At 42.8% G+C, this 22,912-nt stretch overlaps 1 protein-coding gene across 1 annotated transcript in view; it reads left to right on the top strand.

The window, feature by feature from the left end:
• Positions 1-509: 509 nt before the first annotated feature.
• Positions 510-22,912, top strand: part of SYNE1 (spectrin repeat containing nuclear envelope protein 1) — a 645,053-nt gene continuing 622,650 nt past the window's right edge. The window contains exon 1 of the mRNA XM_082249740.1: positions 510-819. Within this exon, the coding sequence (XP_082105866.1) occupies positions 753-819 (67 nt within the window). The 5' untranslated portion in view covers positions 510-752. The remainder of the gene's footprint in view (positions 820-22,912) is intronic.

Genomic DNA, 22,912 nt, shown 5'->3' with positions numbered 1-22,912 from the left:
GGACGTAAGACAGCAAAATCCTCCAGTGGTAAAGTGGTTAAAGTTCATGTGCGTGTAAAGGCAGGCATCCCAATACTTTTGACAATATAGTGCATCAAATTTTTTCATCCACTGTAAAAAAGAGCAAATGGCCCTTCATACTTTTCAAAAGTTTTAAATACGTGTAACTGATAATTGCAGTTTTTTATTTTTTATGCAAACGTAGCCACGTGTGCTTTAAGCAGGATAAAGAAAGCATCTTTGTTTATCCTACAGAGGATTAGAATGGTTGATATGAAATATATTGATTGATAGAAGGCACAGTTCTCTTCATTTATTTACAGATATTTCACTCAACAGGCCACAGCTACAGCAAATGCACTTTCAGCAATAATTGTTTCCTTGGCACGATTTGCACCATGTATCCTGCCCTGCCAATCTTTTGTCAGAATTGCTAATGGGATTACAGGTTTTACTGTTGCAAGAAACCCTGCAAGTCCCTTCTAAATCCTGCCTCTCTGTCTTTTCAGGCAGCTTAAGCCCTTGGTAAGAAGGACAGGACCCATAAGAAGAAAATTAAAATCGGCATCGGAGTCGTGACAGGTCTTGCTTTTGTTTGGGTGCCAGACATCAATGACTCAGGCGTCAGCTGCCGTTCGGGGATAGAAGGTAGATGATGCTTCGGAGGAACGGCTCCAGAGATTTTCTAACATCCTAACAGCAAAAACTTGGTTTGAACATACCTTTTCCTGAAGGATCCCAGCAGAGGCAACATGGCTACCTCCCGGCTGGTGAACAGGAACACAAGGGACATTGCAAATGTCATGCAAAGGTTACAAGGTAAGTGTCACCTAGCTGGCACAGTCTATGTTCAGGCACGGTTAAGCATTGTACAATGTGATTATAAACCCTGCTGGAAGTATTATGGGCTTTTGTGTGTTGGCTTACTGTTCTGCCTATTCTTCTGCTGTATCACTCCTCCATAATACATTATTCTAGGTTCCAAAATTAAGCCCTGCTAAAAATACCACAAACGCAGCAACTCTGTAAATCAAAAGCTGTAAGCGAGAGAAATGAATAACTTTCAAGATGAAAGCCCTCGCTGTTGATTATATCCAAGTATCTGGAATGCATTATTTAAAAATACATAAAGTGATCAAAATCATAAGCAATATTTAACATACTTACAGTCATGGATTCATAAACCAAGTATATAATAATCTGTATTCCATAAAGCAAGTGTAATAAAGCATTAAATATACCTAAGCAGTGATCATGCTGGGTCATGAAGCTGTCATATTGCAGCTGTCACTATGTTAGGCAGGAAGTACCCATAGACATGGGATGGTCAGATAGGGTAATGGTCATATGTTTGAAAGTGCGCTGCAACCTCTGTAGACATCAACAATCTAAAACTGGCCATAGATGGATTGAAATTCAACCAGTTCAACAGGGATTGGCCGAATTTCCATCTATGTATGGTGGTTCCCACTCAGTCATAGGAATGTTGGAATATTTTTCTCGATCAACAGCTGCAGCCACGGCTTAGTATATTCTGATAGCAGAGAGTCCCTGCTGTCAGAATACAACATCTCGGAGGGGAGGATTCCTCTGTCCACCTTGGTTGTGGCCAGCTTAAAGCGGAGTTCCGGGCACAAAAACGATTTTTTTTTTGTGCCCCTCCGCTAGGTAGAGCTCACCTGAAAAGGAATTGGATAGTTATTTTTTTTTTCTGTTTACTCACCTTTTTATTGAAGATCGTAAATACTCACCTATGACAGCTTCCTCCTCCAGCGCCGAGGCTCACCCCGTCACTTCCTGCCTCGCGATGATTCCTGGGAGCTAAACGTCATAGCTCCCAGGAATCAATGCGACGGCACCGGCCCCGCTCGTCATTTCCGGGCGACGCCGCATTCCCCTGCTAAACAGCTTCTGGGCATGCCCAGAAGCTGTTTAGGAATGCGGCGCCGCACCGGAAGTGATGAGAGGGGCCGGTGCAGTGCATTCTGGGACACGAAGACGCGGAAGAAGACAGAGAAGAGGACCGCGCCGGCTTCAGCTGCCCACAACAGAGATGGAAACGCTGTGGAAGAAATTTTCTAAGTAAGTATTTCTTCTAAAAGGTAAGTGCGAACCGGGACAGATCAGAGGCTAGCCATTGTGGAATGTGCTAGCCCTGACTGTCCCGGGGGTATGTTCATCAAAAAATCGTTTCTCTGCCCGGAATTCCGCTTTAAAGTGATTGTGAAGTCTTGTTTTTTTTTCCTCCAAAAATAACAAACATGTATTACTTACCTCCTCTGTGCAGGGGATTTGCACAGTGCAGCCTGGATCCTTCACTTCTCGGGCTCCTGGCCCCTCCCTCTTGTTGAGTGCCCCCACAGCAAGCAGCTTGCTATGGGGGCACCCAAGCTGAGCCCCACGCCCCCTCTCCTGATTGGCTAGCTAACTTTGATTGACAGCAGCGGAAGCCAATGGCTGTGTCTCAGCCAATCAGGAGGGAGAATCTCGGACGGCTGAGACACTCATGGACATGGCTGGACAAAGAGGGACCTCAGGTAAGTATTAGGAGGGCTATTGCACACAGAAGGCTTTTTATCTTAATGCATAGAATGCATTAAGCCCCTGCCCACTTCATTTCTGATGGATTACAAGAAACACAGACCTCTTCTCATCTCTTCCCCCTCCTCATTGATATAACCCCTCTTTGTGCACAGACAGGACAGAGAGCACAGAAGGTTATCAGCTCACCAGATTTCTGGCAAAATCAACAGATATTTTTGCATTTATCAAACAGAATCAAAACTGAGTTTGGATATTTATGCATAGTTACATTGGTCCAGCTTAGACCAAAGCTTGGACCAAAGTAAAAATTTCCCATGCCAGGCCAATCCCAGTGGAAGCTGGAAATGACTGAAGTAGACACCACTACTAGAGTGAGCTCTACATTTTGTAAATGCAAGGTACTCTCTGAATGCCACCCATGCAGAGTGTGCAACCCCCTGTGGAGCTGTTTAGCATGGGGAAGCTAGTGGAGATCACTACAGCAGTGGTGTCTACTACAGGGATTTCCAGCTTCCACAGGGATTGGTCAGGCATGGGACATACATACTAACTTTAGTGACATCACAATCTCCTCTTCATCCAATCAGAGAAAGCTTTGCATTCATTAGGAAATGTTCTCTGAATGGTGCCCATGAAGCCAGCGGTAATCACAATAGTAGAGATGATCTACTACAGTGATTTCCAGATTCCACAGGGATTGACTAGGTGTGGCACATAAAGTACATACTAAAGCCTAGTACACGCAGGCTGAATGTTGGGCGACAATGGCCGGTTCAATAGAAAACTGGCCGACATTCGCCCCTTGTGTACTTTCGCCGATCTGACAGAAGCCGGCCATTTGGCCAGCTCCTGTCGAAGGGTCATGACCTGAAAAAGGTCTGCTGAGCGGCTCCGTATCAGCGCTCTTAGCCAATGGCTGAGAGTGCTGACAGGAGTGTTGTGGCGGGGGGCTGTACAAACAATTGCTGTACTAACGTCAGATTGTTAGTACAGCCGCTCAGACCTGAGTTGTCAGTTGTTTTTTTTTTTTTTTCGTTCAGCCCGCTGGATTGAAAGGTAAAAATAAACTATTAGTGTGTACTAGGCTTTACATTGGCAAAAAGCCATACCTAAACTTCAACTTTAACCACTTCACATGCGAGGCAATTTTTTCATTTTTCAAACACATGTTAAAATCTGAATTTTTTTTTTTTTTTGCTAGAAAATTTATTAGAAGCCCAAAACATTATATATTTTCTGAAAGCAAAGACCCTGTAAAATAAAAGTTGGCAGTTGCAATTTTTTTTTTTTATTTGCACATTTTTTGGGAAAATATAATTTATGTTTTTTCTTTTTTTAACTTTTTTATAACAATTTATTTTTCGTACACTTTTGTATTATTTTAATTTATTTTATTTTTTTTTTCATTTAACTTTATTGCTATCACAAAGGGGCAAACAAGTGCATCTACACTTACAGTTTTTTCTTAGTCCTCCTGTAAAGTCCCACAAATACCTGCTGATGCTGACATTGAAGTTCGCCTAATGCAGCTTCCAATGATGGATCGCATTGATGCTGCGCTGTTTCTGAATTCAGAGCAAAGTTGCCACTCTCATGTAGGTTTGTGCCTGCTTGGACTACAAGGGGCTGAAAAAATGTTGTGAGGGGGTTGGCTATTAGTATTATCACTACTGAGTCACAAGCCTGTAGCTGGTCGATCAACGCTTGGCCACACCCAGTCCTGCCCACTGCTTTCTGGACTGACAGCTCAGCTTCTGTTGCTGAAACCCACTAAGGGCTCATGCACATTGCAGCTCAAATAAAAGCTGCTTTTACTGGCATTTCAGCTTTTATTTCTCTGCCAGCTTAAAGAAGCTTGTGCTTTTTTTTTGCACTCTTTTACACATTTCTTTTTTAGCTTCTTTGAGCTTTTTTGAGCATAAGGTTTCTTTTTCACAAACCCTACCCTCGGCTAATTTTTCCTATTTTTTTCAAGCTTATTCTGCGCTATTTTATGCTTTCTCTCGCTTTTTTGAGTGTTTTTGCACGTTTTTGGTTACTTTTGGGTGTCTTTTCTGCTTCAAAGCTCCTCTCAAACAGGTGAGTTTGGTGGGGAGTTTTTTTTCTGCCTGTAAGGGCTCATGTACACTGCAACCAAAAAAAAAAGCTGCTTTTACCAGCATTTGAACTTTTATTTCCCTGTCTAAAAGCTTGAAGAAGCTTGTGCTTTTTTTGTGCTCTTTTGCATGTTTTTATTGAGCTTCTTTGAGCTTTTTTAAGCATTAACGTTTTTTTTTTTTTCACAAACCATTCCCTCAGCTCAGTTTTCCTATTTTTGTGTGCATTTCCAAGCTTTTTTGAGCGTCTTGTGCTTTTTTATGCTTTCTCGTGCTTTTTCGTGCGTTTTTGGGCATTTAGCTTTTTTATGCTTGAAAGCTCCTCTCAATAATGAGAGTTTGGTGTCTGTAAACTCCTGAAAAAGGCATAGTGTGCATGGACACATTGACTAACATGGAGGGGGGGTTTCCAGGCAGAAAAAATGAGAGCTCAAAAAGGCTTAAAAGCCTGTAGGCACAGCTTCTTGGAGCTTCTTTAACCACTTCTGGACCGGAAGGTTTTATCCCCTTAATGACCAGGCCATTTCTTTGCGATATGGCACTGCATTACTTTAACTGACAATTGCGCAGTCGTGCATTGCTGTACCTAAATAAAATGTATGTCATTATTTTCCCACAAAGAGAGCTTTCTTTTAGTGGCATATGATCACCCCTGCGGTTTTTATTTTTTTGCGCTATAAACAAAAAAAGACTGACAATTTTGAAACAAAAAGCCATATTTACTTTTCTGCTATAAAACACCTCAAATAATAAAAAAAAATGTAAAATCTAATTTTTCATCATTTTAGGCCAATATGTATTCTGCTACATATCTTTGGTAAAAAAAAAATCCCAATAAGCATATATTTTTTGGGGAAAAAAAATCCCAATAAGCGTATATTGATTGGTTTGTGCAAAATGTATAGAGTCTACACAGAATGCAATCATTTTATGGAATTTTTAACTACTAATGGTGGTGGTCAGCAATTTTTAGCGAGACTGCTACATTGCCGACATCTAACTGACACTTGTGACACTATTTGGGGACCAGTGACACTAATACAGTGATCAGTGCTAAATAAAATGTAATGTCACTACACTAATTACACTCGCAGGAAGGGGGTTAACATCAGGGGCGATCAAAGGGTTAAGTGTGTCCCGAAGGGGGTGCTTACTAACTGTGGGGGGATTGCACTAATTGGGGGAAGACAGCAATCCCGGTTCCTGCTTAGCAGGAACATAAGATCTCCAACTTGTCCGCCAGCAGAACGGCGATTTACATGCTGTTGGGCTAGTGATCGTCTTACACCCCGTTCATGGCTATTCACTCAGACACAGCTCAACGGCCGAATCTGAGGGAAGCCCGAGAGAACCCTTGTGGTAGCAGTAAATCATAATCCTTGAATAGTCGCCTAAAGTAATATTGTCTTTCATACTGTGGACATTTACCTGATCAAGCGCTGTGGACCTTTCCATTGATTTGGAGGCCACCTGTTTCTGGTAAGCGGCCATTCTTCTTCTATTTGAGTGTTGGTGGTTGCACCCATCAAGGTGGATGGATTGGCGATCATCTTCTTTCACACGCACATTGGGATTTGTGGTGCTTTTTGATCATGGAAACTGTTTGTTTTTTCACTTTATTTTGCACATTTTTCAGACACTATAATCAATGTAATTTTTTATGGACTTTTTTCATATGAACTTGGACTTTTAAGTTATATATTTAATTCACATGTTTATATATCAGTTATGCACTTTATGACCCTGTTTATTAACTTATTCTTTAGATACTCATCATCTTCTCACATGCATTCTTGCACTTTTTGATCATGTTTATCAATTTGCTAGCGCTGCACTTTATTTGTATATGATTTGCCTTGTTAGTCAGATTGCCATTCTGTCTCTCCCGGGGATGATTGCTGGTGGCCAGTGGACATTGACATCCTCCCTAGCCAATCATGGCATGATCGCACCTCCAGGGGCCCGATGGTGCCATCTAGTGTCTATTGAGCAAAATGACGTACAGGTGCGTCGTTTTGCGCAATAGCGCCACATTGCCGCAGTAAATGTAAAAACACGGTGGCCGATTGGCAAGTGGTTAAGATGCAGTGTGCATGAGCCCTAACTGTGAGCTGCAGTGTCTGGGAGGAGAGCACATGAGACACAAAGGAATTAATATTTTTGCTGAGTCAGAAAAGGTAAGGGGAGTTTTTAAGGCTGACTTTTTGAGCCTTGTCCATCACATAACTGGATTTGATACTTTTTAAGACTCTCGCATAGTAGCCTTTAGTTGTAATTTAAATAAAAATGTATAAAAAGTGTAGCAACAAATGTAAGATGGTGTTTTATTGTTTCTATTCTCTGACTTTGGCAGTGTTATCTGATGCTGGAAGTAGACTCAGTCTGCCTGTAATGCTGTAGTCATTTAAATAAAAATCTCATACCTGTGCCAAGATTTATAGTGGAAGGTGTGTGGTGCTGCATTATGAATGAGCTGATAAACCGCAATGGAGAAGCCGTTCTGTTTCACTAGAAATAGAGTACATTAGAATGTCCTTTTCATCACATAAAACAGCTTGGTACTAAAAAGGTATTATACGTGTTTGAATTGAACAAATGTGGCTGTTGCATTATCATATACAAATATAAACTATACACAGAAACAAGAATTTTGTACATTTAAAAATATATTTATAAGAGTATTCAAATCATGCTGATCTGTTTTACCTGTAAAACATCTTAAAACATGTAAAACTATATAAATATACATTCCCTGAGAAATGCAGGGAATGCATTAAAGCGGTTTTAAACCCCAAACATGAAATATGAACAATGCATATCCCTCTATAGCAGGGGCGTAACTACAGGGGTTGCAGGGGTGGCAATTGCAAACGGAACCCATGCTCCAGAGGCCTGTGTGGCGCCCCTGTACACCTGGATAGGAGGGGCGGCGGGAGCAGCATGTTGAGAAATCACTGTCCTCCTTTTTCCTCCTGTAGCTGCAGGAGGAGATTGGTTCCTCTGTATGCTGCCCCCGTCGCTCCTCCTATCCAGTTCACTTGTGTCCAGCTGTCTCTGGACCCCTGTGTGCTCCCCCTGGTCCCCCCTCTACCCCGCTGTGCTGCCCCCCCCCCACTGTGCTGCCCCCCCCCCCCCCCACTGTGCTCCCTCCCCTCTCCTGCCGGCTGCTGCAGGGGATGTGTCACAATAGAGAACCAGGAAGGGGTCGGTAAATGTGTAATTTACCAGCTCCTTCCTTTTCGGAATGGACAGAGACATCAGTGACATTGTAAAAAAATAAAATAAAATGATAAAAATTAACATAAAAAGATTAAAATACCAAAAAATAAAAACTACTGACACCAGTGGGAGAACTTCCAGGATAGCAAAGTTCACATTTGTAACCAGGCCCTGGCATTCCACCACCGTGAGGAGGCCCCAAGATGGCGGGAAGGGAGCCCACTGCAGAACTTGTGAAAGGGTCCCACTGTGGGACTGTAATAAAGGGCCCCACAATGAGAGTAAAGGGCCTAAGGACCAGTGGGAAGAGCCCCAGGCTTGAAAGGAAGGGAACCGGCCAGGGGTCTGGGGGGCCCTGCATGGTTTCTTGCATCGGGGCCCTAAAGGTTCTAGTTACGCCTCTGCTCTATAGTGTGTATTTGTATCAATTAAGAGCACAAATGTCACTTTTGTCTGCTGCTGCATTCCTCTGCTATCAGCATGAATTACTTCTGACAAGTTTTCCTGACACCAAGAGAAAAATGGGGACAGGGGAGGGACCTCCAGCTGATTGACAACCTCAGATCTGTTCCTGTGTGCTGTGTGAAGGAGGTTTGTCCTTTCCCTCCAATCAGCTCTCAGAGCTCTCTTCACTGAGCTCTGCTGAGTGTAACTTCAGTTCTCTGCCCTCTTTGTTTTTGCCTCTCAGACAATCTAGAATTCAGCACTTTGGACAGATGTAGCGAAGAGAAGACCGCAGATAAACAGGTACAATTTATGTAGGAGGATTTGTTTAGGTAAAAAACATTTTTTCCTTTTAAACCACTTTCATTATCCCGAGTCTACGTAAAGGGGCTGCTCTTTTCTATAATTAATTGAAGAATAATCCTGTCATGAACACAAAGGAGCATTAGCTTATATGTTTCTTAAAGTGGTTGTAAAGTCACTGTGCATAATTACTAGAGTTCCCTTTGTTATAGACAGTGCCACTGTGCAGTTACATGACCTCCTGCTGCTATAAAAGGGAATTTATAGTTAATTATTATTTATTTTTTAAAGCTAATCCAAATTAACAATTTACCTCACTAAGTGCTGTAGTGTCCCTCACTACATGTAGGTTCAGCTACAAACAGTACACAGTGCTGGCTACTGGCTGTGAGACAGACTTCCCCTCTTACACCTGGAACAATACAGAATCGGTCTGAGCGGCATTCAGCCATTCACAGGCAGCCTTGTATTTAGTAAATGAATACAAAGCTTGCTTTGATTGGGAGAGCCTGAGGGGTAAGCTGATGACATCATGCTCTCTGGCCTCATTCACAGAATACAAAGCTGCCTATGAATGGCTGAGCACCACTCAGGTAAACTTTGCATTGTTCCCGGGTGATAGATGGAAAGTGTACTGTACGGAGCTGAAGACACATACATTGCATACAGTGCTTAGGGCCAGCAGCACCTAATGAAGGAAATAGTTTGTTTGGACGGGCTTGGTCCAAATTAACCTTTAAAGTGACAGGAATCATGGAGATGAGTTTTAAAGTGATTGTAAAGTCTCATTTTTTTTTTTTTTTTTTTTAAATAACAAACATGTTATGCTTACCTCCTCTGTGCAGTTGGTTTTGCACAGAGCAGCCCGGGTTCTCCTCTTCTCGTGTCTCTAATTCCTGCTCCTGGCCCCTCCCTCCTATCAAGTGACCCCACAGCAAGCAGCTTGCTATCAGGGCACCCGAGGCAAGCTGCAGCTCCGTGTGTCCGTCCAGACATGGAGCTGGATTTTGACACCGATCCCTCTCTCTCCTGATTGGCTCACTGACTTTGATCGACAGTCGTGGGAGCCAGTGGCACTGCGGCTGTATCTCAGCTAACCAGGAGGGAGAGTCCCAGGGTGGCTGAGGGACTTGTGGACATCACTGGACAGAGAGGGGGCACAGGTAAGTATTAGGGGTGCTGGGGGGGGGGGGGAGGGCGGCTGCTGTACACAGAAGACTTTTTATCCTAATGCATAGAATGCATTAAGATAAAAAAACTTCCTGACTTTACAACTCCTTTAAGATAACATTTGAGGTTTTATTTTTATTTATTATGATTGGTATTTGTACAGCACCTTTAATTTAAACAGCGCTTTTCAAATATATATTGTACATTCACATCAGTCCCTGCCCTTAGGAAGCTTAAAATCAAAGGTCCTTAATTCACATCCATACACATACTAGGGCCAATTTATACAGGAGCTATTTACCCTACCAACATGCCTTTGAAGTGTGGGAGGAAACCGTTACTCCTGGAGGAAACCCACACAGACACAAGGAGAACATGCAAACTCCAGGCAAGCAGTGCCGGGGTTGGGATTTGAACCGACAACCCCAGTGTTGCTAGGCGAAAGTGCTGCAGTAGAAGGTCAGACACTGTAGGAAGGAAAAATAAAAAAATGTACATTTATATTTATGAATATAGTTATTAGGTAAAGCATATTTCCACTTTTGAGTCCTTTTTGAGAAAACCCCATGATAGATTTGGCAGTGTTCTAAATCACACAACATATGGAAGAAAGAAAAAACTTCCAGGGGTTGCCATTTGCGCTCCATTTTGCCTAGGTACAGTATATGGGATATATGGGGTGAGTCACTATGTATTATATGCTTAAATTAGACCATTTTAATATCATTTTAATAGCACAATCTATTTTAATAGCACCATTTATAAAGCACATATTAATCCTTGGTGGACCTTTTGTGTGTACATATATATTTTATTGAATTTTTTTTTTTTTTGTTAAAAATTATTACTATTTTACATTTTTTTGGTTTAATTCATGCCTTTCATATATATTTTGTATTTTCTTTGAATTTGTATGAATTTGCATGAACTTGGAAATATGTGAATGTCCTCCCCCCCCCCCCGCCTCTTTTTGAGGGTGGGGTTTCCCAGCTATGACTAACTTATATAAGGCGCTTGTCGTGTGTGGCCTAGCTCTGAGAAAGGGGGGTCGCCCCCTGAAACGCATCAGCTTTACACCCCCTTGATGTTCACAACATTTGTGTGCCTGCACTGCATGGCATTGTGTGGTTCTATGGCTATTTCTCATTGCTACTTTGTGAGTATCCATTTTTCTATTGAATAAATGTCTTTTTCGGTAATGCACTAGGTGCGTGTGCCTACTTGTTCGTTTGTTTTTGCAGTAAGAAAAGAAAAAAAACGACATGTTGCTGCTTCGAGCCAATCCTTCCAGTCTCATACCCGGAACACAGTACAGTCTATCACAGCGGTGCTCAGCCATTCAGAGAAAGCAATGTATTCTAGCAATGAATACAAAGCTTCCTCTGATTGGCAAAGTCAGAGAGGGGGACTGGTGATGTCACAACCTCTGACTCAGCCATTCAGAGGCAGCTTTGTATGCATTGATAGAATGGCTGAGCACCGTTGTGACAGACTGTACTGTGTTCCGGGTATGAGACTGGAAGTCTCGGCTCGACCCGGAGCACAGTGCGGTGTGCTGTATGGAGCCTCAACTACATACAGTTTATACCGCGCATTCAGCGGCCTCACATGTTAGTGAGGGACATAGTTTGGCCCAGCTTGGCCCAAACAAATTATTTAAAGTATATCAAAAGATGGATTAAGACCCCGTTCACACTGGGACGACCTGTCAGGCGACCTGGTCGCCTGACAGGTCGCCGTAGGTCGCCTGCCATAGAGAAGCTGTGGACCCGTTCTAATAGGAGCGACACAAGTCGCTCCGACTTAGAAAAAGGGTCCGGAGCTTCTTTGGGGCGACCAGGAGCGACCTGCATTGACTTCAATGATATGAAGTCCGTGCCGGCTGCTCCGAGGTCGCGGTGCGAGCTGCGCACCGCAACCTGTGAGGTTGCCCCGGCAAGTAGCGTCGCCCCAGTGTGAACGGGGTCTTCAGCTTCGAGCAAGTAAAAAAGCACTTCAAAAAATAACCATCAATTTTTAAATATTTTAATTATGCTTTATGAATGGGATCATTTAAGGGTCCTTTCACACGGTTCACTGTGCGGTGCGGACCGTTCTCTGCTCAGCGGGGATCGATCCGCCGATCCAGCTGAGCAGGCGGATGACCGCTCCACCGATCCCCACTGAGCAGGCGGATGACCGCTCCGTCTCCGCACTGTGTGCAGAGAGGGAGGGGTCAGAGCCCCGCTGCTCTCTATGGGGGAATCGGATGAGAGCTGACTGCCTGTCCGCTCTCATCCGACCCTATCTGATCCGATCCCCTGGATGGATGGAAAATAGGTTTCCATCCGTCCAGATTTCACGGACAGGATCGGATGCGGATGGCAGCGGGTGTCAGCAGACATGTCTCCGCTGACATCTGCTGCCCCATAGGGATGCATGAAGAATCCGATCAGATCCACCTAAAAAACTGACAGGCGGATCTGATCGGATCGTTCGTGTGAAAGGACCCTAAAACATACTGTTTAAAGTAGATATTATCCCAATTTAGCTACGAAAATGGAAATACACTTTAAATGTAAACCCCCAACAATGAAGAACAATTTGCTCCCATTCGGTGTGTTAAATAAATTACTATCAGTGTCGGTTCCCACTTGTGCGATGCAGGAACCCTGCGAATCCACTGCGGGTTCCCGCATCGCTCCCAATTCGCAGGCAGTTCACACTGCCATGTGCGAACTGCTGGGAGTGTAGATACAAAGTTAATGTCACCCCTAGATTAGTTCGCATATTGCAGTGCGAGCTGTCGATTTGGACAGCAATTGGATGGCATAGGTGTGAACACCCATGCGATTAGATTCTGGTGCGGACGAAAAAAAAGGTTGCTGCACGACTTTGGCCAGAATGCGATTCAAATTCAGCCGTACAACCTGTATGGCTGAATTTGCATCGCACAGACATCGCATGGGATTTGCAGAGCAGTGGGGTGCAAATTACATGCAATGTCTGACATCGCTATAGTGTGAACCGGCACTAATATCCAGTTAGTTAAAACAAAAAAAAAAAAACACCTGTCAATCCTGCTCAACATCCAGTCCTGTTTTATGCCTTTTGCACTATGCAGTCCAATTTAAAAAAAAAAAAAAAAATGATAATATTTCTCTCAGATATCATGCTATGCAGGTGAGGAGAGTGGGGAGTGTTCTGTATCCCTAACATGCTTCCTGTCTTAGGGTGACAACACTGACCCTCCATAGATACATCACAATACACTTTGACCCATTGTCACTCCAGCACATGAAGTATGCTACTGGCAGGATCACCAAGTAAAAATTCTAGAAAGAAAAAAACGAAGGCAGCCACCACATCTGAGGACTGGTAATATTCAATATATGATATTTTAGACATGTACGGTTAATTTGGTTCTGAATAAATATTCCAAAAAATTTTCGTTACTCGGAGATTCAGATATATCCGAATCCCTGAATTACAGTATAGACAAATTTTACCGAAATCGCCGAATAATGAAATGAACTACGTATTGAAATTTACTTGTACATTGACATTTTTTCGAAGCTGCCTACAGCTTCTGCACAGTATTGTACATAGTAGAATGTTGAAAGTAAAATACTACTTTTATTAATTAGAACACTTTGCATATTTTGAATATACTTATTATTAATACAAACAAGATCAATGTGTATAAATGACAATCAGATGTTTGGTTACTCGGCTGCCACATTTGAATCAAAAAAAATCTAAAATTGTATTCATTAGAACTAGGGATAGACCGATTATCAGCAAGGCCGATATATCAGGGGCCGATATGCACTTTTCCCGATATATCAGTATCGGCCCTGGAACAGGCCGATATTGCTGATATTTTTGTGACATCATTCTGCCTTCCCTCGCCTTGGACAGCATCGTCTGGAGTCAGGACTAGTCTCGCGGGAGTGTATCAAAGCCATACACCTACCCACAGCAGCCCGGTGCCAGCCAGCCACCCACATTCACAGGCCCTGTACCAGCCAGCCAGCCACAGGCACTGTACCAGTGAGCCAGCCAGCCAGCCACAGGCCCTGTACCAGCCAGCCAGCCACCCACAGGCCCTGTACCTGCCAGCCAACTGCACTGTACCAACCAGTCAGTTACCCACAGGCCCTGTACCAGCCAGCCACCCACAGCCCCTGTGCCAGCCAGCCATCCACCACAGGGTGCAAGCCAGCCAGCCACCCACCACAGGGTCAAAGACAGCCAACCACCCACCACAGGGTGCCAGCCAGCCACCCACCATCACAGGTTGCCAGCCACACACCCACCACAGGGTGCCAGACAGCCAGCCACCTACCACAGGGTGCCAGACAGCCAGCCACCCACAACAGGGTGCCAGCAAGCCAGCCATTAAGCAATAAACAAAAATTAATATGTTCAGTACCAGATTTGTGTAAAAAATTGTCTTTATTTTTCAAAACTTTAAATGTACAAAATATCGGTCCATATCGGCCGATACCGATACGTTGTGACCAAAATATCGGTATCGGTATCAGCCCTGGGGTATCGGTCTATCCCTAATTAGAACACTTCCCATATTTTGAAAAGGTTATTGTGAATACAAACGAGATCAATGTATATAAATAACAATCAGATATTTGGTTACTCAGCTGCCGAATTCAAATCTTAAAAAATCTAAAATTTTTAATTCGACCGATTCGAAATGTATGGATTAAATCGCTTTAAATCGAGAAAAAAATCAGTACATTTTAATGAAAGTCAAAAAAATACATAAAACAAATTCTGAATATGAATTCCGAATAAGAATTTAACAAATTAATTGAATTTAACAAAACTAAATAACTGAATTAACGAATCTGAACCAAATGAAACGTTTTCATCATGCATATGTCTATTATATTTTGGTTTTTGGACTTAGATACGCTATGCATTGTATTTTTATGATCCAATGGAGTGAGAAAACATAAAAGTACGGTGACACTGTCACTTAAAATACCTAAGGGCTGCAAGCAGGAAGCATTCCAATGCACAGCTTGCAAACATTCCATCGTAAACTGAAAGTAGAGTCAGGGCATTCCGGGGCCTGACACCAACGCCGTTTTTTTATTTGTGTAGCTAAGCAAGCCAAAGAAAAGCTTGGTTGTGTAAGGAGCTGCTCATAATGACAATACCGGTGTGAATTGTTGATATTACTGTGTACTAGCAGTTCCCTAGGAGCTGAGGGCTTCACATACCTCTTTCAAGTCATTAACGATAGCATATAAAGTGTAATCAAAATCAATTGCACATTTGATCATTTTCCATTGCTTAAGCGATATTGATTGCGATTGGTCCTGCCTGAGTGCTTAGAAGACATGTCTGAAAGTTTCCTAACCACTTACGGACCGCCCGCCGCAGTTTTACACTGCTCCTTTGACATTAAATACCAGGGCTATGGCAGCAGAAAGCTGCTACAACCCCGGTATTTTTTTACAGGGCAGGTGGTCCTCTTTCACATAAAAGTGGTCCCAGTGGCAGATCTCTTTTATGGGCGGCGGGAGAGATCCCGGTCGTTTTCCCCCGCTTACAGTCGGTAACGGGGGAAAATGATCCTGGTCCTTTCCCCTCCCACTGGCCTTAATAGGCCTATGTTTTTTTAATATCAAACAAAAACGTTTTTTTTTTTTTGCTTTTTAGTGTAGATGTGAGATCTGAGGTCTTTTTGTAGTGCACAGTGGATTTGCCTTTAGTAAATAAACCCCAAAGTGTTTACATACAAAAAAAATTCTATAGCTTGCACCCTTTGTCGTCTGAAAAGTCAGAATCGGCTGTCGAAAGAATTATACTAATGATCTGAAAATCGTCAGATCGTACGTCGTACAAAATTGTAGTTCCGATTTTCTTATTGTGAGTACGGGCCTTTAACAACTTTACGTCGCTACTTTGACGTTAGTTACTGGGGTTATGGCAGGTAGCTGCCATAACCCAGGTATTTTTTTACTGGATGGGTGGTCCTCTTTCATATAAAAGTGGCCTGAGAGGCGGATTCACCACGGGATCACTTTTATGGGTGGCGGGAGAGATACCACCCCCCCCCCCCCCTCCCTCCCACTGCTTCTCGGATGTTTTCCTTTCCTAGGCAGGAAGTCGAGTGAGGGCAAGCTGGCCCCCCACTCAACTCTATGGCCTTGGAGGACCGGAGCAACGTCATAAGTTGCGTCCTCCCAATGGCTTTTTTGATTTGAAAAATGACAATTTTTTTATTTTTTATTTTATTTTTTGTTTTTTTTTTAGTGTAGATGTGAGGTTTTTGACCCCCGATCTCACATTAGAGAGGACCCGTCCTGCTTATTTTTATTACAAGGGATGTTTACATTACATGTAATAGGAATAAATCACATTTTTTTTTCTTAAGGGACAGTGTAAAAATAAAAAATGAAAGGTAAAATAAATCATGAAAAAAAAATTAAAGGGCCCCGTCCCTCCGAGCTCGCACGCAGAAGCGAAGGTTTACGCAAGTCGCGCCCACATATATAAAAGATGTTCAAACAACACATGTGAAGTGTTGCCATGATCGTTAGGGCAATAATGCTAGCCCTGGACCTCCTCTGTAACTCTAAACTGGTAACCTGTAAAAATTTTTAAAGCGTCGCCTATGGAGATTTTTAAGTACCAATATTTGTCGCCATTCCACGAGTGTGCGCAATTTTGAAGCATGACATGTTGAGTATCTTTTTACTTGGCTTTACATTATCCTTCACATTATAGAAATAATATGGGTTAAATTTACTGTTTTTTTTATTTTTGAATAAAAAAAAAAAGTGTATTTTTTCCAAAAAAAAGTATGTTTGTAAGACCGTTGCACAAATACTGTGAGACATAAAGTATTGCAACAATTTCCATTTTATTCTCTAAGGGTCTCTGCTAAAAAATATATATATAATGTTTGGGGGTTCTAAGTCATTCTTTAGCAAAAATACTGATTTTAACTTGTAAACGACAAGTGTCAGAAATAGGCCCGGTCCTTAAGTGGTTAGAGCAGAGCTCTACCCAAAAGGGGAGGCTCCTCTTTTCTGCCTCCCCCTTGCTGCCACATTTGGCACCTTTTTTGGGTGGGGGAGCAGGTTTTTGGTTTTGACAGGTACCCGCTCAGGGCCGGTGCTAGACTATTTTGCGCCATAGGCAAAACTAGCTACTTGCACCCCACCACCACCACCACCATGTCTCATTGGCTGGATACCTCTTCTTCACAGCTTGGCTGAAGTTTGTGGGAGGGGGCTTTGTCTCCAGCTAACATCATCAAATCCTGCAGTGGTATGAGGCATAGTGTGTGGGGAACAGAGCAGCCATCAGAAATTTTGGGGCCCCTTACACAGCTTTAGGCCTGGGCCCCTCGGCCTGACCCCCGTACATCAGAGTTTACCACTTTCATTGGGATCCCAAAGTCTTCCCTTACATTTGAATCCCAAAGTCCTCCCTTACATCAGGGTCCCCCAAAACCCCCCTTACATCAGGGTCCCCATAGCATCCTTACATCAGGGTCCCCATAGCCCCCATATACGTCAGTGTCCCCAGAGTCCCCTTGGCTGTGGCTGCACCCTAGGCAGCAGTGCACCCTAGGCAGCTGCCCAGTTCAGCTTGTATTGCACAGTGGATTTGCCTTTAGTAAATAAACCCCAATGAGTGCATATAGTCCACGAATAAGAACCCACACAACACAGTCACAAGGAAAGGATGGATGAGCCGCCACAGTGTCCGGATCACTGTGTGGCCAGCTGACAGGTGAAGAGCTGGGCTGGATGCTTTGCTGCTCCCACTCGGCTCGCTCAATCCCAAGGATAGCTCCTAGTGGATGATGGTCTCCTGTAAAAGTGGGGTGGCAGGACGCATTTCGAAGACTGCTCCTTTTCTTCAGCTAACCCCCACGCGCTACCAGCTCTCATTTATATAGACTCCCACAAGCTTCTTCACTGTGGCTAGATCCATTAATCAAAAAAAATTTACAAATGCACATATCTTTGCAGAAAAAATGTGCAGTTATAAGATGTGATGGCTGCATTAGTCGCAAAGTATTGCACCCGTGATCAGTGGGCTAGGGGTGCAAGGTCAGGCTCCTGCAAGCAAGAGCTCTACAGCTTTTATCCAATACCTCTGTACAGGCTGTCAGTTTACATGCTGCATGGCTTGTAAATGAACTACGAGAGCGCTCACCAACACCCTCTCAGTTCATTGAGAATTACAAGCCATCTTCCACGGTGGGGGGGGGGGGGGGGGGGGGGTTAGGCCATATCCTGGGATTCTGCCACAGACTGTCAGAATCGACTCATGCAGGTAGCAAAGGGAGGGCAGAGTATTCAAAAATCACACTAAGTGCTTTGGACTGCAGCAAGTCCGAGGTTTACAACCACTTTAGAATTTTTTTAAGCTTTGTACAATTCAACCTGAACTTCAAATCTTTCTGCAGGTAGTGAGAGGACATTGTACAACTATACTACAGGACTTTATTTCTATAATTATTTTCACTATAAAAAAGGCTTTAAAAAGTGAAATGATACAAGAATTGTTAATATATATTATGACATTAAAGTGTTACTAAACCCACAACAGTAAAATCAGTCTCTATAAGCAATAAAGCATGCTGGTTATACTCACTGAGGAAACCTAAGGGCGTAAACTTGTGCTTTGTGTAAAAAGGCTGTTTGATCCTGTCTTCTCTGAGCCTTCCCTTCTTCCACAGTCCTCAATCCATCTGCTGATAGTACAGAGTACTGGGGGCACTCTGCACATGCTCAGTTTGGTATGTATTGCTAGAGATTTTTTTTTTGAGGGGGGGGGGGGGCATGTGATCAGCACAGGGCCAATCAGCACTGTCCAGACATAAGGTCAGGAGTCTTGAAGCCTCATAGGACAGTCAGAGAGACAGAGAATGAAAACTCCTCCTACAACCTTTAACCAGTGCTCTGCTGGACACTAATAGAAGTCACAAGACTGCTTTATACTGCCGAAGAGAAAAGGTATTTGGCAGTTTATATTTACTAAAATAATTGAATTTCCATGTTCTGTGTACTGTGGGAGACCAGATATATTGAATATAGGGTCCTGGGTTTAGTAAAGGGTAAAAGATAATACATCTCAGTCTGTCAAAAATTAGCTTTGAGTGCTTATAACATTAACCATGCTGCCAGACTAGCTCTTGATTTTAATAGGATTACATTATATAGGTTACTAATTTGTGAAATTTGAAGCTCGGCATTGAGTTTCATGTAGAGATTACAAAAAAAGCTTAAAAAGCCTGACATTTTACATTTAGTGACACTGGTTGCACTAACAAGTGGTTATTATCTCTTAGATTGTAAGCTCTAACGAGCAGGGCCCTCTGATTCCTACTGTATTAAAGTGTATTGTATTTGTTTACCCTCAAGTTGTAAAGCGCTGCGTAAACTGTCGGCGCTATATAAATACTATATAATAATAATTACATACAGAAAACAAATATAGTGCTTTAACTTGTCCCGTAAGCTCATTATTTCATTTTCTGAATGAGCAGCGGCAAAAAAGGACGGTGCCATAGGAGAATGGGCACAGCCAATAGGAAATTTGTTTTGGGTCACAACTCAACTTTTGAAAGCATATTGCAAGCAGTTTATTTAAAGGTCTTTTTTGATTGGTTGTTTTACTGCACTGTACAGACTTTCCCATTAGCAGGTGCACTACTTATCTATAAAGAATTACTGAATTTCGGACTTATTGCTACCAACCATATTTCCACATTTCTTTTATTGTAATGTTAGAAAATAAATAGCATCACAATTGTTGGGTGAACGCATTTATTACATTTACTTACAGAACCTAAAAAAATAGTACAGTTACAATACATTTCAATATAGAAGGAATCGGAGGGCCTTGCTCATGGAGTTTACAACCTAAAGGGAGGGGGAGGTGGTACAAAGGGTAATAACTGCAGGGGGTGATTTAATGGAGGTGACCAAAGTACAGTTTTAGGTGGAGGTGCAGTAGGCTTCCCTGAATAAATGAGTTCTCAAGGATCGCCTAAAGATAGACAGGGTAGGAGCTACGTGGACATACTGGGGTAGGAAGTTCCAGAAGATAGGTTCTGGAGAAGTCTTGAAGGTGAGCATTGGAGAAGGTAACAATAGAGCTAGAGAGCAAGATCACTTGGGAAGAGCAGAGTGGACAATTTGGGCCTATGTCGAGATGAGGTTGGTGATGTAGTTGGAGGCAATGTTGTGGATGGCTTTGTATGTTGTGCTTAGTATTATGAATGTTATATGTTGGGCTAGTGGAAGCCAGTGAAGGGTTTGGCAGAGAGGGGCATCAGTTAGTAAGGTCGCATAGGTCTAACAGCAGTATTCATAATAGAATAAAGATGGAGGAGCCCAATTGTGTTTATTTTTCAGAACCAAGGAGTGAATAGGTTGTTTTGCGGTGCCGTTAGTTAGGAAGGGGTGAATTCTGGAAATATCGCAGAGGTTAAAGTGGAGTTCCGGCCTATTTTGCAACTTTATTGATTCCTGGAGTGCTCGCTATGCTGATCAACAATTGGGCATTTTCAATTTTTTTCGGGGGTCCCTTACCTTATTTTCAGGGCATTTTTGATTGTACTTCCTCCTTCTCCCCCCTCTGTGGCCACGGCCACCGACATCACTTCCGCCTTTGCATTGCATCCTGGGAGCTGTTTGTCATCACTCCCAGGGGGCTGGAATCAGGAAGAACTCCCAGAACACTCCCTGGAATCAGGAAGAACTCCCAGAACACTCCCTGGAATCAGGAAGAAGGACACAGCAGATTACACTGCGGCTTCAGATGCCCACATCCAAGATGGCCACGCTCAGACAGCATTTTTAAAAGTAAGATTTTGACTAAAATCCAATACTGTACACCTTGTAAGTATGAGAATAGCGGTTCTGTAAAGGGCGATGGATTAGGATTATAGGGGTATTTTTAGTTAAAAAAGGTATTTGAGGCCGGAACTCCGCTTTAAAGAGGCAAGATTTAGCCAGTGATTGGATGTGGGGCCCAAAGAAGAGGTCAGAGTCTAGGATTACACCTAGCACCTTGATATGCTGTCGATCTCAATGGTAAAGTCATGAGGGGGGAGTTGGGGAGGAGGAAATATTACAAGCTCAGTTTTAGAAAGCATGAGCTTGAGCAATCTTTTCACTTTAAAAGATTGACAGCTGGAAAGTCTGCTTTTCAAATTACCCCACGTTCCCTTTCCTATCACTCTACTTCTCGTTACTTTTTTATTTTTTATTTTTATGCTGCTTAAAATAGTTTCCCTGTATTTTTTCCTTTGGATTATAAAATTATTAATTACTGTGTTAATATAAGAGCATTATATTTTAACCTTATTACAAGTTTGTTGGAGTTGTAGATTTTTTTATTTTAGTATTTTTCCGAAATGTATGTCTCCTTTCTTATATATATGTATAATTAAAACATCTTCAATAAAAAAAAAATGTACTATATAAATAAATATTTTCTTCTAAAGGAAATATAAAGCCAGGGGTTTCTAGTCCTTTGCTCAGATTTTATTGGCCATGGGTTGTTTTTTTTGCTTGTGAAAATTACTATTTGTCTTTGATTAATCTGTCTTTAATTAATTTGTCTTTGACTTGACAGGTGTGCCAAATAAGTAAATACAAACTTGCTAACAACTCAGTTGTTCACACCTATAGCAAATATATCTAGAGAAATGCTGCTAAGCTGTGTAAATGCCTGTAAAAATACTTCAAGGCTTCTATATTGAGAGACTAAAGAATGAAAATCTCATGTAGGCACACTTTTAAACAATATTTGGCCCAGAGCAAGGTCTGCCTACAGCAGACAGCAGAACATTTACATTTTTGGAGATGGCATAATGGAGTGTGGCATAATATAACAGAAAATCGATACTATACTCATTTAATTTTAGCAAGAATTTAGCTGCATTCCTGGTACCCAAAATGCTTAATAAGCAAACCATTTTAGCATCTAATTTTAATAACAAACAAAATGGCCCCCTCCCCCACCTATAACTGGCCTTTACAGCAAGGGGCACATGGAAGGGCAACGCATGCAAGACAAAACCAGAAAAATTCCCAGCTCAACTCACCAACCAGTCTGCTTACCAACTGAATTAACCTGTCTAACAGTATGCGGTAAAAACAGGGGTTTAGCTAGCACACATTTGCAAACGCATGTGTAAGCTGCAGGGCCACTTCACGGCACCCTGTATTACTTGCAGTCCTAACTCCTGTAAATCTATTAGAGTCTCCACAGTGGGAGCACATGCATTCTAATGGATAGATAGGGTGTAGGTGGGCCTGGAGGTAGCCCGACACTCCCTAAAGGCACAGGGGCACAATGGATGCCCAGCACATAGCACAATGGCAGCATAGGCTTACAGTGTGTCCCCTCACCAGTATACATCAATAACAAATAAAATGGCCCCTGCCCCCACCTATAACTGGCCTTCGCAGCAAGGAGCACACGGAAGGGCAATGCATTCAAGACAAAACCAGAAAAATTCCCAGCTCAACTCACCAACCAGTCTGCTTACCAACCAAATTGACCTGTCCAACAGTATGCGTTAAAACAGGGGTTTAGTTAGCACACATTTGCAAACGCATGTGTAAGCTGCAGGGCCACTTCACGGCACCCTGTATTACTTGCAGTCCTAACTCCTGTAAATCTATTAGAGTTTCCACAGTGGGAGCACATGCATTCTAATGGATAGATAGGGTGCAGGTGGGCCTGGAGGTAGCCCGACACTCCCTAAAGGCACAGGGGCACAATGGATGCCCAGCACATAGCGCAATGGCAGCATAGGCATCCAGTGTGTCCCCTTACCAGTATACAACAATAACAAACAAAATGGCCCCTGCCCCCACCTATAACTGGCCTTCGCAGCAAGGAGCACACGGAAGGGCAATGCATTCAAGACAAAACCAGAAAAATTCCCAGCTCAACTCACCAACCAGTCTGCTTACCAACTAAATTGCCCTGTCCAACAATATGCGTTAAAACAGGGGTTTAGTTAGCACACATTTGCAAACGCATGCGTAAGCTGCAGGGCCACTTCACGGCACCCTGTATTACTTGCAGTCCTAGTCCTCTAGTGAGAGACTAATGAATGAAAATCTCATGTAGGCACACTTAAACAA

The sequence above is a fragment of the Pelophylax lessonae genome (genome assembly GCF_965119305.1).
Source record: "Pelophylax lessonae genome assembly, chromosome: 3".
Lineage (NCBI taxonomy): Eukaryota > Metazoa > Chordata > Amphibia > Anura > Ranidae > Pelophylax > Pelophylax lessonae.
Note: the sequence above shows the minus strand (reverse complement) of the source record. Positions and strands in the feature narration are given on the sequence as shown.